The 15,895-nt window shown below is 32.8% G+C and overlaps 1 protein-coding gene across 2 annotated transcripts in view; it reads right to left on the reverse strand.

Annotated features, from left to right (window-relative positions):
* LOC106463725 (dual specificity testis-specific protein kinase 2-like) overlaps positions 1-15,895 on the reverse strand; it is an 85,516-nt gene that overhangs the window by 58,742 nt on the left and 10,879 nt on the right. For both annotated transcript variants that reach the window (XM_013923788.2, XM_013923789.2), the window contains one exon: positions 12,277-12,651. In XM_013923788.2, the coding sequence (XP_013779242.1) occupies positions 12,277-12,465 (189 nt within the window). In that variant the 5' untranslated portion in view covers positions 12,466-12,651. The remainder of the gene's footprint in view (positions 1-12,276; positions 12,652-15,895) is intronic.

A 15,895-nucleotide genomic window follows, 5' to 3' on the forward strand; every position in this document is an offset into this window, starting at 1 on the left:
GTCATTAGATACTTGAGAGAATACTTTTTATTTTTCCGTTTTGGTGGGTTGGTTGTTTTGAATTTCGAGCATAGCTACACGAGGGCTATCTGTGCTAGACTATAAGGAAGGCAGCTAATCATTACCACTCATTGCCAACTCTTGGGGTACTCTTTCACCAACAAATAGTGGGGTTGACCATCACATTATAACATCCCTATGGCTGAAAGGGTGAGCATGTTTGGTGTGACAGGATTCAAACCCATGACCCACAGATTGTAAGTTGAGCACCCTAACCACCTGGCCCTCTCGGGCCTACAAAATGATAATAAAAAAAAATTCATACAATTGTCTTTAAACATTGACTAAATTTCCCATATGTAACAGGTTACTGCTACCAGTCTGACTCTAAACATAGACTAATTTTTGCATATTTTCATGACAAAACAGGTTTAAAACTCCTTTATTTTTTAACTTGGATGAAACCATTTCCCTGTTGTACAAAACTCTCTTAAAACTATATCCTATTGTATAGTGTCCAGCATTTATGGAAGGAACAGGGTGACTTGACAGGATGAATTACATCTGTAGTAAAAGTTTATGCATCCAATGAAAATGTGTCATAATTTGTTAAGTAACAGCAGTTACACAAGGCAAGCGATAATTTCAATGACTGCAATTTCAAAAATGAGTAATATGTTCTTCTACCCTTTTGTGCCTGCAGTTTACAAATGTTCAACAGATGTTCCCTTAAGTCCACTAGTGTGCATATGTTCAAATGATGCACAAGTTATCATGCACTGCCATTCTATTCACCAGATGCCACTCTGTTTACTGAAAAGAACTTCAATGATTTAAGCACCTATTTAGATAAGTGGGAAATTAAGAAAGAGTAGAGGGGAGGGGTCATACACCAACCCCAGAATGCCCTTGTGTAATTCTCTCACTGTTACTTGTATTTTAGTTACAATGTCACATCATCACTCATTGCAAATGCATTAACTCACCTTGTATGATGATTATATGCAACATGCAAGATTTCTTATCTTTCCATATTAAATCACTTCAAATATGTCTTTGCACATAGTTTGACCTTCTTAAAGACGTTTTCTGCTCAACCACAATACTTATTTTGCAATTACTTTTTTCTTTTCTTTTTTCTGCTTGTTGTTTAGAGTGGCCTAGATATCAATACACTTTTGGGTATACAAAGAATTATAAATACTGTATTGGCCTGCTTATAAGGCAATGTTTTTTGATCAATAATTAGGCCATAAAATTCATAGTCACTTTATAATTGTGGCCAACCACAGGCACCTTCCCCTATTCTATCCTGTCACGTTCCTGAATATCCAGATAGTATGTGTGCCTCCTATTCGCTCAAAGTCATTGGTAATTCTTGCAACTAACTAACTTGCAGGCTGTTCAGTTATAGTACTGATTTTGCAGACTTAAAAAAGGCTTTGTGACACTCAATTTTTCTTCTTTTCTATGGTTGGTGAAAATGGGGGTCACCTTATATTCGAGATTGCCCTATAATTGGGACAATGCGGTAAAAAAGAAGGATTTTTAGGCAGGTAGGAAATCAATAAACTGGTTAATTTTAGATCCAAATACATTATTAATATATTTGATAGTAAAATTGATAACAATCAAAATGTAAAATATTGATTTACTCTGATGCATGGTGTACCTGGTATATATGATACTAATTATTAAAGTTAGTACTTCCTATATAAAAACTTCACATCAAATATCTAAAGTAGGGATGCACAGGTAGTAAAGTTTGGTCCGAGTATTCGGTGAAACCACAACTACCACAAAGAAGAAAACACAGGAAAAACAGACAGAGAATGTGAGATGCATCACATCCCAACATAGGACTCGCACACATTGACACGAAATCTGATGACATCTGACCAGCAAATGCAGACACGAATACCAAGAAACACAAAGAAACTCAAGCTGACATACCCATTGACTCTCTACACAAAGAAGATGAGGTAGTCTAGTTCGATCAAATAATTACCAATTTTAGGAGATTATTCCAGATCCCTTCTTCCCGTAGATACAGCTATGTGGACGAGCCCCACGACATTTTTCTGCATGAATTATCCACATTTTTTGCATGACCTTCACCCAGCAACAATGACAACTGACGACGAATACATCCAAGCTACTCCCAGCCTGATATCATCTCTCAATATTTTTAGTTAATTCCCTACATTGTTGCTTTTTACCTATGTATGTTCTCTAGTCCTTAACTTTTTTTCATTTCAGGATATCCCAGGCATGGATCAGGCAAATTAATTTGGCACCTAGCCCATGAAAGTGGGTTTTCTCGGGGTACTCCTGTTCCCCCCCCCCCCCCAAACTAATTCTTGGGCATTGGATTTATTAATCCCATCCCAGGCATAGGGTTTACATATCTCCACCTCCCTCAAGGACCATAAGTCCAAGATAGGCCATGTGGTAACCGAGAAGAGAGGAAATCAAGTACTAAAACATCCAAGGCTTTCCTGAGGAGGCTTCACACATGCATCACCCACATACCCTTATGAGACAATATCTCGTGTATCCACATAATAATAATAATAAAAGTCAATGCTTTTAGTTGTTTTTTTGATAAGCATTTCATAATACTCTATAAACCATAAGCAGGGCAAAAAGAGATCTGAATACCTACAAACACCTATTGTTATATTAACCTAAATCCCTATCACATAACTGATTACCATCTAGAAATTATATCTCCACATATTTTGACTACTTCAGTTTTTCATACAATACTAAGATATTTAGTAGTGGATCTAGGGTTTTGGAAAGGGGAGTGCGGTCACCTGGATGGGTGTCGTATAATTTCAGGATTTTTATCAATGCAGCCAGATGATACAAACTTGAATATAATAAGATAAATTAGTGTCCGTAGGAGAGGCAGGAAATAAAATCTTTCATTGAAATTATTTATTGTTAAAAGGGGAGCAATTTAGAGCATAAGGGCACAAAATTATAAAAAATGGTGTGGTTGGCCACACCCCTCCTGAATCCACTAGTGAAGATAGCTTCCCATGATTGATTTTATAGGCCACATATAGCTCACGTACTGAAAGTGAGTGAAGGTGTAAATAGGAATAGGCTAAAATGATAAAGAATCTGATACCTAAATGTTTCTTAAACATCAGATAACCTGAAAAATCTTGTGGACAAATTATATCACATTTGTTGCCCATGTGATATATGAGAAAAGACAGTGAAAGTTTCAGTAGTTTTGTGACATGATAACACAATAAGATGGATAATAATTTCCAGTAAAAGTAATATAAAAGAGCATTTCAACAGTACCCTTTGTATGTTGCACACCTCTGCCATTAAGCCTTTCCCTCAAGAATAATAAAAGCTCCTTTTAAACCATAAATAGGTCACTATTAAAGTGTAATATGATGATCAAAAAAGACTATGATTGCAACTTCACTGTAAAGTTGATTTGTCCTATATTTCTTTCTTTTTCTCTCTCTGTGTACAGACACACACACAGAAACAAATACACACATACTATTATAATCATACTTTTAGCTACAGCAATTTAATATGTTGAACATTTGTTTATGTTTACATTTCTTTTATATCAATTACTACTTTATATACTATTTATTATAACGTAATACATATTAATGCATCTAGATTGCTTTGACTTTGTTTTGTAAATTCAGCTCTGCATCTTATCATTAGTGAAAAATGTTTGAACTATCGTATTTACAGATAAAATCGATTTCCATACAAGTATCAGATAAGCAAACTCACCCATGACAGCAGATTTGATCAATAAGTAAAAGGATTGTTATTTAGTAGATAACCTGACTGAGTTTTAAGTTGAATGAAAATTAAACAGTTTTATGGATAATGAAAACAATTTTTATTTAGACACAAAAAAACAACAAGCATGCTGACCTGCATAGACAACTAGACGATCACCACTTTTAAATCAGCAAATAGCTTATCAACTTTCCACCCTTCAAGACAAATCTTTACTGAATTAATCATGATAAAAACAAGTATAATTAAACTAGAAAGTGCACCAGAATTCAACAGGAAAACTCACTTTCTTTGTACAGTTGACAGTGTCACCTCATGACATTTGTTCTCTCTGAGTACTGATCAGCTGTAACATTCAAACAACTTTATATTTGGCCAGCAAAGTACATTCTAGTTTTTAATCTTTCAACCTGAATGCTATATGTTACTGTAATATCCTATCAGGCAGAATAGATGTTACATATTATAGAGAACAAATGAAGTAGAACAAGGTAATCTCAACAACTTTCTGGACCATGTTTCACCACCATTACAGCATGGAAAATAAATAACTGAAAAATTTAGAAATCTCTACATCAGTAAAGCAAATAGAAAACGTGATATGTGTGCATATCACAAAACAATCATGCTCAATAACCTTCATCAAAGCAAGGCCAACGTAATTTCAATAAATCCTTGACAATTTTGATAACATTGTATCAAGCAAATAAAATCTAAGATATATATTCAGTTTCTCAGATATTACATGCTCGTACCTTAATATAATTGACATACCAATATAAATATTTTTCCTAGGGGGAGGAGGTTAAAATACTGTTCAGTGCTTTCATCATTAAAGAAATCTTGCAATTTTACATAAAAACAAAACCATAAGAACATGCTATCCATTCAGATATTTATTTTTTTATACCATCTAGAAGTTTGTTCTCATTTTCACATAACAAAGTACTTCAGTTTCCTTTTAAATTACATTTATTCAAAAAATCAATATGGTGCTCAAATCATTTTTTGAGAATACCCATCATTTACAAATCAATGTTATAACCAAAATGTCTTATTAAAACAAACAATGCTATGTATTAATGCTCTAAACAATATACATGATAAAAGTTCATGGATATTGTAATTTAAGTTGTTTACTACATGTCATTAAACTTTGCATTGGATCCAAAGGGAACACACTAATATTTAAGTAGTAGGTTTGGATCAACTGTAAATATATCATTAATTAACTCAAAACTACTGTAATCCTTGATATTAATTCATGTTTTATTGCTATTGTTTCAAGTAACTTAATAAACAAATTAAAACCTGTTGGCTAATAAAATTATCTACTAAAACATTTTGATTCATTTTAAGTATGTATATAGTCTTGGAAATAGTTACAAAAATGTAACAATTTTCACGTCCAGTAGCTCTTGCTTTGAAGAAATATAACTTCAATAATTCTTTTTCTCAATGGAATTAAGTAAACTCAATCTCTTATTTTACATCATTCTATTACAATAAATCGATATTCACATCACAAATTCATAATTTTTAAAATACTTCTAATTATTAAAATTGAATTGCAGTATATATCTTCAATATCATATCTGTCAAAATGCCCATTATTTCAAACTTTTTTTTTCCAAAACAGTAAAACACTACAAAAATGAATGTCATAGTCTAAACAGTTAATTTATAACAAGTCAACTGACAAAGGTGAGTCTTATCAGTTCTGGTCAGTTAGTGATGCATGAAGCAGAAAATCTGACTTGTACCCTAACCTCTCTCTCTCTCTGAGGACCACTGAAGCTTATATCCTGACTGGCAGTGCATCTGTAACTGATGCACTGTTTAAAGCTTAATCCTTATACTACCTGCATTGCCCACATGGATTTCATGCAGAGTTAAAGTATTTATGACTTTTATAGCATAACATTATGTTCTAGGGATCATTAACTCCTGGCACTTGTATTATATTTAATCATACATTTTATTTATTTATGCAGATAAAAGCTACATGTAGCTTTCACAACCACTGAAGTCTGAATACAAAGTGCTTTGTCATTATTGCATGTGTTTTATAATAACACTGCTGGTTTTAATACTTAGAGACTATTAACAGCAAGTTGAAACATTTTTTTTATGTAGACCTCTCTTTGAAATGCATTGTAAAGAAGTTCTGTGATAGATGTATACTATTCAATTTTACTTTTAATACATGATTACTTACTACTACTTTATATGTTAGATGTGTTTTTCAATGCATTTATAATTGGGATGCACAAAAATCCACAGTGAATGCTTGGAGAACTAAAAAGCAAAAGATGTCAGTGTCCGATTTACTTGTGATCTGGCTTAATGCAGCTAAAATGGGAGGAACCCTCAGTATCCTTTTACATGTAAGCTCTGGTGCTTCAGATGTTTGTGATAGACAAAAAAAAAGTGTGGTTGAGGTACATACACGTTATTTGTGATCAAACTGGAGAAACACTTATATGAAATAAATTATAGATATATTCAGTGAACAGTAAAATAACATGGTATATGAGCAGAACCTACATGCATAAAACACGTTATGTACTTGTATTACAAAGTATCAACGAAAAAAAAAGTTATCCAAATTAAGCTGAAACAATGTTACATTTGGGTGTACAAGGAAGCCTCAGTGATGATCAATATATATTATGTTTTTCAGGCCATATTTATCTGTTCCTTAGAAAACACATTATAGCAAAATAATTTCTTATGACACTTTCTTTTAAACTAAAAACTTAGCTTCTGGTTGACCAGCTTGATCAATAACCTCGTATGATCAATAATAGTCTTTTTTTTCTTAATCAATAGTAGCAAATACCTATGGGATAATTGCAATTTTCAACTACTATCATTAAAATACAAATAGGATTATAAATGATATGTAGTATTTTTCTTTCTACTAAAAGTATAAATGAAAGTTTAGTAAAAATATTGTATATATGTATAAAATTACTACGGACATGTCTATGCAGAAAAACAAAACAAGCAAACTACAAGCACAATGACATTTTAACCTTCAAATTATTAACTTGTCTTTATACTATTTACTATCAGTTGGATCCACATATTGCATTATGAGAAATCTTATGGGTTTGCTGAACACTCGGCATAAAAAACTGAACAAAGAAAATTGGGTAAAATCACGGACTTTCTATGGAATATAAATAGGAAACATAACAGAAATTGTGAGATTACCAAGTGCAATATTAATGACATTTTTGTTTAAATGTTTTTGTGCAACTCATGTTATTAGGGACTATGTAACAAGGGCACACACGCAATTTGATGCATTAATAGTTTAAAATGAGCATTTAGAAAGCCAATGGGATCCATACAGATTTGGTCATCAGTAATTTTTAAGGTTGATGATTGATAACTAAAATTACACTGTATACTTCATGGTAGTGCACATACACATACTACTGGCATTTTACAGACTACAAATCTTCTGTATAAACATAACATTCTTTATTATTAATGTACATTGTATACATTTATAGTATCTATATTTTTGATACACAATAATGTTTATAAAAATATTGTTAATGAAATGTTCAGTCTCTTTACATTCATTATTCTGCATTTGTAGTTGTAAAGATACTCAACTCTACCACTGGAATAATGACATTTTGCAAATACGAAAAAGAATGATGGGTTTTGATAGCTCTATCTTAAAGGAATGAGTGAATAAAAATCTTTCATATCACTAGACTCTAATGATACACACACACTTCTTGATTATAAGAAATGCTCAATATAAATACAGGATTATAACTATTCAAATAACAAGTTATCATTTTCCTGTTCCATATTAACATAAATAGCCTTGAACTACATAAACTTCCCCAGCATTTTTTTATTTTTAAAAAACTAGTCAAATATTACATCAAACCAAAAGTAAATGATTTAAAATGTGCTATCTTAGACTTGTATAAATAAAGCACAATGTGATTCAAAAATATGATGTCTCACACATGTTCAGTAATTCAAAATACCAGAAAAAAGTAAGCTCGTGATACTTAGACTTATATAAATAAAGTACAATGTGATTCAAAAATATGATGTCTCACACATGTTCAGTAATTCAAAATACCAGAAAAAAGTAAGCTCGTGAAATACCAAAGTATCCCTTTAAGAATTAGAGTTTTGTATTTTTGAATAATTTTATTTATTGTGAAATCAGTATTTTAACACAATCTCCTACATATGTTATTTAATATTCATTAACCCAACAGATTTTTCTTCCCTAAAGTAGTAGGGTCTTATTATTGGAATTTTTCTCCACATGTACAGTAGAATTAATTAGCTTGTGTGGCCATCAGTTCTTGTTACAGAAAGTAAAAAAAAAAAACGTTTTCACACTTGAGAATGAAATAGTCAAACATGTAATTATTTTTATATAAATATTTCTGAAACTGTTATACAATGTCATAGAGAAGAGTAACATAGTATAATAATCAAATACATTTGTTACATAACATTTTTCTATTCACTATTTATCTTCTCTTGATATTTTTACCAACTCAAAGTAGAAAGAATAATAACTTCATAAGAATCTTATTATAACATTAAAATGTTATCTAGTCTTTTTTTTCTTTCTAAATTAAGGCTAAAGTAACATGGTAGTTTTGCTTATCATGAATAAAACCAAGAGTTCCATAAGAAAACTGTTTACTGTTGTGCCATCTTTTATAAACACGAATCTCAAAGCCCAACTGCATACTTTGTTTTCTGAATTAATTTCTCAAAATAAAATTAAAAACATTTAACTATATGAGCATTTTCATATTCTTCATTTATAATGGCCACTGAATTGCAACTGTAGTGCTTTGTCTCAACAATATGACAGGCATCCTAGAGAATCTCAGAAAAGATAAACTTGCAAAGAATACTTATGAAATGTTATGAGAGAGTGTAGAAAGCAAAAAATACTTATAAAATAACTTACATCTAGGCATAATAACCCAACTGACTAAAAAGGAAGACCAGATAGAAAATAAAAAACTCAAAGAGCACAGCAAAAAAGAATCTTTATTGTTGAGATAACACAAAGATGACAGGATCAACATCAATAAAAGTACAAGGTTGGCTGACTGGGAGTTTTCTGGTAAGAAAGCTTTCACATTTTCATTGAAATGGAAGGTAGCTACCATAACAAAACCCAACAAAGACACAGAAAATGAAACTTATGAGACTGTGAATAAAATCATTAAAACTGATAAAGAATTTCAAAAAAAGATGCAATCCATACAAATCAAACAACAATATACATGTAAGAGCCAAAGGATATTTCCTAAAAATGAAAAGCATTTTAAGATAAGTGGAAAGAAGTTGAAAAATAAAACTGAGTAAAAAAAAGAATGAATAAAACTCAGAGTAAAAGTATGAAAACAATCTGGGTTAAGAAAGAAAATAAGAACAAATGAATCAGATGTTACCTCCTAGTCAAATCCTCTAGACATCTGGAAAACTGCTATAGAAGACAGAAAGAATACCAAGGTGCTTATTAATTTATTGATATAATGTAAATAAAAAAATGTGAGTATGCTGAGAGGTCCACATGTTCACACACAAGATGGCTTCTAATATAAAATATATATCTTCTATAAGTAATATGGCCAGCTATTGTCCTGGATAACACAACCCTAAAACACTATGAAGACTGTTGGAAGGGTTACAGTCCATGACATAAAAAACAATCATCGAATTAGAAAAAGAGGTAGAAGAAATATTGTTAAAATATCAGAGATGCTAAAGAATATACAAGTATTTTTACTAAAAGATTCAGTATGACAGAAGTAAGTTTAGGAGTAAATGTTATTCTACCATTTTAAAATTACTATGAAACTGTCAAATAACACATGGCTCTTAATAGTGTGACTCTTTGAATATGACTGAGTTGAAAAAGACCAAACACAATGTAAAAACAAAATGAGAAATAATCTTTATTGAACAAAATAAACAAGAGTGCATTACATCCAACATGAAGACAATCCAAGTAGTGTAAATTAAGTTCTGAAGAAGCTCTCTATAAGAATGGGAGAGTACAACTACTATTTACAAAATACTATAGTTTTATCTTTCCCAGAGCACATTTAAGGTTACATCAGTGGATGCCAAATTGGATGGGGCAAGTAGAAGCCAAATGCCCACAGAGTGGTAAAACAATAGGTCTAAAGAATACAACCTCTGATTAGAAGCCCATAGGACCTGACTGAAAACATACAGGCCCATAGCCAACCAAAAGGAAGGATTATGAATACAACATTCAACCATTGTGGATGAACTGAAGAAAGCAAAAGGTGAGTAAACAAATTGGAATGTGGAGAAAACATCTGAGACATTGATTCTGGTCATTCACATCTTGGAAAAGAACCCACCTCAGAGAGCAAAAACCGTTTATCCTGAACCAAGGAACAATCAAGTTGGTTCAAGTGTGACAGATCTATAACAGGTAACCAACTTCCAATATTCATAGGAATAACAAAAAGAAAGGACTAAAATTCCATTGGAGTAAAGGCATTGTTCCATGGTATTCTAATTAGGTGAAGTGGAAAGTGAAAGGACAGGGAAAACCCCTAAGTCTGCAGCCAAGACCCACAACAGCCAGCTCTCAGAGGGGGGGGGGGAGTTAAATAGTAACAAGAGGATTAGGAACATGAGAAAGGGCAATCCAATAAGGCAGTAGGGCATGAAAAACCTGGTGGGATACTCTGGTCCAAAAAGGCAAGAAACAAAAGTGAGAAGAGATGACTGCTGACAACCTGCATCACCTCAACATTCCAAGGTAGAATAAACGTCCACAAAACCTCATCATGAGGAAAGGGTGCAACACAAATGTCTCTAAGAGAAGACTGAGGGAAGCAAGTGTCCAAAAATAAGGGCATTCTAACAAAGTATATCCCAGGAACAAAGAAACTAAGTTAACTTAGATACATTTTGAGGACAAGGTGGAAAACAGGTATGTACAAGTTCCCCCAGTAAAACTGAGATAATTGTAATGTAAAGCTTCTAAAAGATGAAGTGTGAACAAACAAATTGAGCAAGAAGGAGACAAAAACAAGTAAATGGAGAGTGGGAGAAAAAGAGAAGTAGGAAAATGAGATCCCAAGGTGAAAAAAAAAGAGGCTCAGGTGATAGAGGCTCATGCATCAAGACAACTTAAGATTCTGCAAAAACCAACTGAAGAAAGAGAAAACATGGCACATACGTGTGTAATCCAAGAAGTGAAGGTCAAAGATGACATTACCTGATCCTTATTGGTAGGAGAGAATCAGAAGCAAATGTGGGCATGGAAACAGAATTGATCAAGCTCACTTAATGATGTGGCAGGCTTAGCTGAAGTAACAGAAGGAGGAGGTCAGGAATCCAAGATCTGAGATTAGAATGTAACTGACCACCTGGTGCACAATGGCAGTAACATCACTAATCATCATAATGCCTTCGGTCACCTTTATATTATTGGATGACTCCTGCTGAAGAATGTAAAAACCTTAGGAAACATCAGGAACATTGAAACATAAGTCAGGTTCCAGATTATCAACAAAGCCAACCAAGTTGGTATGGTTTGTCTGTGGTACATGCCTACATCATTGGTGTAATAAAGAAATTGAAGAGTACTTAAAAACACATATGCTGGGTTAAAACAGTAGGAATCAATACTGTCAAAGAAAGTTTATCACAGACACTGGAACATGTATTCCAAGATACATATTTTATTAAAAGGAAAAATCAAACGTAAGATAATGTGAATCAAAATTCTAACAAAAATGTTCAAAATTTGGCATCTTTCATTCTCATAATCAAAAAAATAAAAGGAAAGAAAGACTACACTATGAATAATAATAATGAAAGCTTAAAACATAAATGGGAAAATGCTGTTAATTCTTATGAAAAGACAAGTCTCAATAAAGCAGCATCGATGAAAAGAATGAGCCTTTATTGTAATGTTAGCGCGCATGGGGTTTACTGCACTTGGCGGATATGTCACCCTCCTACTGCTGGAGAGCTATAGTCTAATGATTACATCATAAACTGGTGCATTCCATTTTAAAATATCTAGGGGTGGGAGTTCTGCAAAATTCTTCTGGGAAGACACCCTAGGTAATAGCTCTGTCTTGTAGAGAGGCAAGTACCGGTCAAAATAGTCTAGCCATATTCAAAGACTAACATTCTACTGTTAAATTACATATATGGTTGTAAAGACTTGCATGTGTAAAACAAAACGAAAATTTTATTAGAATTTGAAAGTTCACATTACTAAATATAACAAGAAACAAAATATACTTTACATACCATAGTAGGTTTAAGTAGGTTTTTCAGGTGTGAAATGCTCCAAATAAATCATAATTAAATTATGCTGGTTTCAGCTTTATCCATAAAGCCTAATCAGAAATACTGAAAAAATAATTGCTTTCCATTTTTACATTTTAAAACCTTGAAAGATACTCTTTTTCTTACCTTGAAAACTTCCGAGAAGAATCCCGAACCAATTTTTTCACAAACAAAATCATCCAATCGGTTTAAGGCTGCTACTGCATGTCGTAGGGCTTCACAGGAAGATCCAGTAATTCGAGATAAATTTTTTGAAAGGCAGCTCATGTCCCATATTATCAGGGTCCACATTTCTTTTGTCACATAAAGAATCATCCTGAATAAAATTACTTTCTGTAGCCTTACGAGTCTCTAAAGAATGGGGATGACACACTAAGGCTTGACCAGTTAAGGACATAATGCAAAAATCACAAAGGCACAAGTTTGTCTGGACAGAAAGGTTTCAGGTACCCACACCAGCTGGCCCATTCCCAACGTCTAGTACCATCCATGCGCAAAAATCTTGAATAGAAATTTTTTAAAGTAAATATTTTTCTCATTCATGTTATGGAAATACAGTTATGTGTATTAGCTCACTGTGTCTGTATTTTTTAAGCTACCTTGTTTGTTGAAAAGTCAATTACAAAGAAAGAAAAAAAAAAGGTGTACAATTACAAATGTAGAAGAATGTTTGTGATTTGCATGAATTGGTTCTGTTGCAAGTACTACAATATATGAATGTCCTGATGTAAAAGACAATAATCTTACAGATCACTAAGAAGGAAAATGAATTTTCAAAAGCATGAAAATCTACTTTTTCCGATTAACTATAACAACGTTATTTAACCTGCATAATACTACGTTGTCAATTTTCTACAAGTTAAAATAAAAATAACATTAGTTGTAAAATTTCTTTATGTATCAAGTACATATGATTCTGAAAACAGTACAAAACAAGTAATATAACAGTTTACCACACATGGTCACAAATTTCAGCTGGAGAAACTACTGGCAATAAAATACATTGTTCAAAATATACTTTAATCCACTGATAGGAAAAAGATTTTATCTTCCTTTCGTAAAAGCAGTTTACACTGAATTGATAAATTTAACACTGAACATAATATATTCCAGAATACATATCATTACAATTTCAAGTAAGTTGGTCACACTTAATATGTGCAAAGTTATACAATGTAGTCATCCAAACCAAAATGTCTGTTAAATTTCAAAGATTCCATCATGCCAAGTCAAGAATAATAAGAGATACAATTGGACATACATACATACATACATACATAAACATCTAATTAATCACATTATGACCCTTAAAGTAACTAATTCATTTTAAAATATGGTCCATTCAGAACTAGAGTTGTACAAAGTTAATTTCTTCTAATCCAAGCTAGTTTTTTTTAATTGTGTGATGTTGAACTTCATTTATGACGGCTTACATAAATAATAAACAAATATGGAAGCGTCTAACATATTTATCTCCATCCAGAATAATCAGTAAAGCTGTCTAAAAAATAAGATAATTTTAGTCTCTTCCTGCTTATTACATTATTCCATAAGTTTTTACATACTGTTGTTTTTCATGTACTAGGTAAAGGTTCCAAAATCATTATTGTGATCAAATCCTAACGATAACTAAAGACAGACACTTTCAAATGTGTAACTCTTGCTTAAAAAACTATATTTTTATGGGTTTTTTCAACTGGGTTTTCTTGACTGGGGTAAATCAACAATCCCACTTATAGCATTCCTATACTTTTACATTTTTAAGGTTAAAATGAATTTCAAAAAGGTACTTTCTTCTAAAATATGAAAAGCATTTCCTTGTTGAATTGCTCTCATGCTATCAATAGATATGTGGCTAAAATTCTGAATGAATATCCTTAACACAATGCACAGCATGCATCAAAATACCCATAATTCTCCACTCTCCTACCTTTACATGATTTATTCAGATTTTGTAGAAGTAGTAGTCAAGAAGGAAACTACACATCTCATAGATGTGGGAAGGTGAGTGGAAATGTATTTCAGAGGTATGATTGAAATTCATTTTTCTACCCAAAAATGTAAAATTTAAAATGAGCAAATTTACTTCTGCAATAAAAAAGAATAGTCAAACTGAGGTGAAAGGAGGACTGAAGAGAATCACGGGAACTACTGGGTTACTAATTTGTGGATTTTATGTAGGAAGGTAACAATTAAGCCCACAAAAAATAGCAATCATGATCAATCAAGAGGTTAAGAGGACTAGATTCAGGAAAGAATGAGTGGAGTGGAAAAACCTCATAAGAGACTGGACCAAATGAGGATATATAGATAATTCATTCTTCTTGCCCTCTTTAACCCTTAAATGTATATATTAGAGATGTATATATTTCAGGTAAAAGCCTTGACCTTTCGTGTGTGATAATGTTGCCAATGTTGCTAAAAGCCGGTTCGCTGTCTACGCTGGCCAGAAGTGTGGAGAGATAATGCCTTGCTATCCTGGCCATTGTGGGAAATCAAGCTTCATTTGACTTCCAAAAGTGAGGCCAGTGAAAGAAAATGCAGAAAAAGTGATGTTGACACGTTTTAGAATCATTATTCCGATTAATGCCTAACCTCAACTTTTCAAACCCTAACCCCTATTGTTCTCAAAACCCCCACATTCCCCAGAAATCCACTTCTCAAGCCATGAAACCCCTATTGTTCTCAAAACCCCCACATTCCCCAGAAATCCACTTCTCAAGCCATGACTGTAATTTAGATTAGGGCTTAGATACTATTTTCAATTACCCGGAATCGGCTGTTTTTAACTTCGACATTATCGGGTAGCCCAATAACCGGCCAGGGCTGAATATCTGGCCAGGTGCCCATGCATCCCTAGTACATATAAAAAGGAGGAATCAGGCAGAATGTATTTACCAGTGAAACTGTCACAGAATTGAAAAGCCTTAGGCTGACTCAAATATAGGTTTGACAACTGTATGAAAATACAGTGAGAACACCTAATAGGTTAAAAGAGTAAAAATATAAAGTTGTAACATGTTTCCCATCCAGGTTGAAGCTACGAGATATCCTATGGAGAAAAGCCATCTCATCTTCGATGTCTCTAATGCCATACAAGGACATGCATAGAGTTGGAAGAATTACCAGCCAAGGCATCCTCTGTCCACTTTCAAAGGGCATTACCTTCTCACAAAGTATCTACATTAAGAGTGGAAGTGGTCTAAACCAATGCAGAAGTTTATGTAAAATGCATGAGTTTCAACTGTACAAATCCCTTCAAAACCAAGTCTGATCTATAATGAGAAATAAAACACTTTTTAAATGGTAAAAACAAAGAGTGTTCGTGGTATGTTGATAGTTAAGCTGTTGTGCACAATGAAAATTCAGACCCAAGTGGTAACAAGGCATATAATAAAAAGAATTCACCAATTAGAGATACCATTTTGGTTGAAGAATCACAATCAGAGGCAAATAGAATCCCAGAGATGAAGCAATGTAATATAAGTAACAGTTTAAGAACACATACAGATTTGTATACAAGCTAATCTACAGAATAACCTCTAAAATATACTACGATCAAAGTGCCAAAGGCATCACTAAATGGTGAAATTGGCCAGATATAACCCAAAGCTCATGTTTAAGATGTACAGAAGCATCCGGTAAACAAAAATGGATCAACTGCACAAGCCAATTCATTAAAGTAGCTAGAGCAAGATCTAGAGAGCCTGATTAAGTGTAAGATATAATAAGTTCAAAAGATATA

Source organism: Limulus polyphemus, unplaced genomic scaffold, assembly GCF_000517525.1.
Source record: "Limulus polyphemus unplaced genomic scaffold, Limulus_polyphemus-2.1.2 Scaffold1471, whole genome shotgun sequence".
NCBI lineage: Eukaryota > Metazoa > Arthropoda > Merostomata > Xiphosura > Limulidae > Limulus > Limulus polyphemus.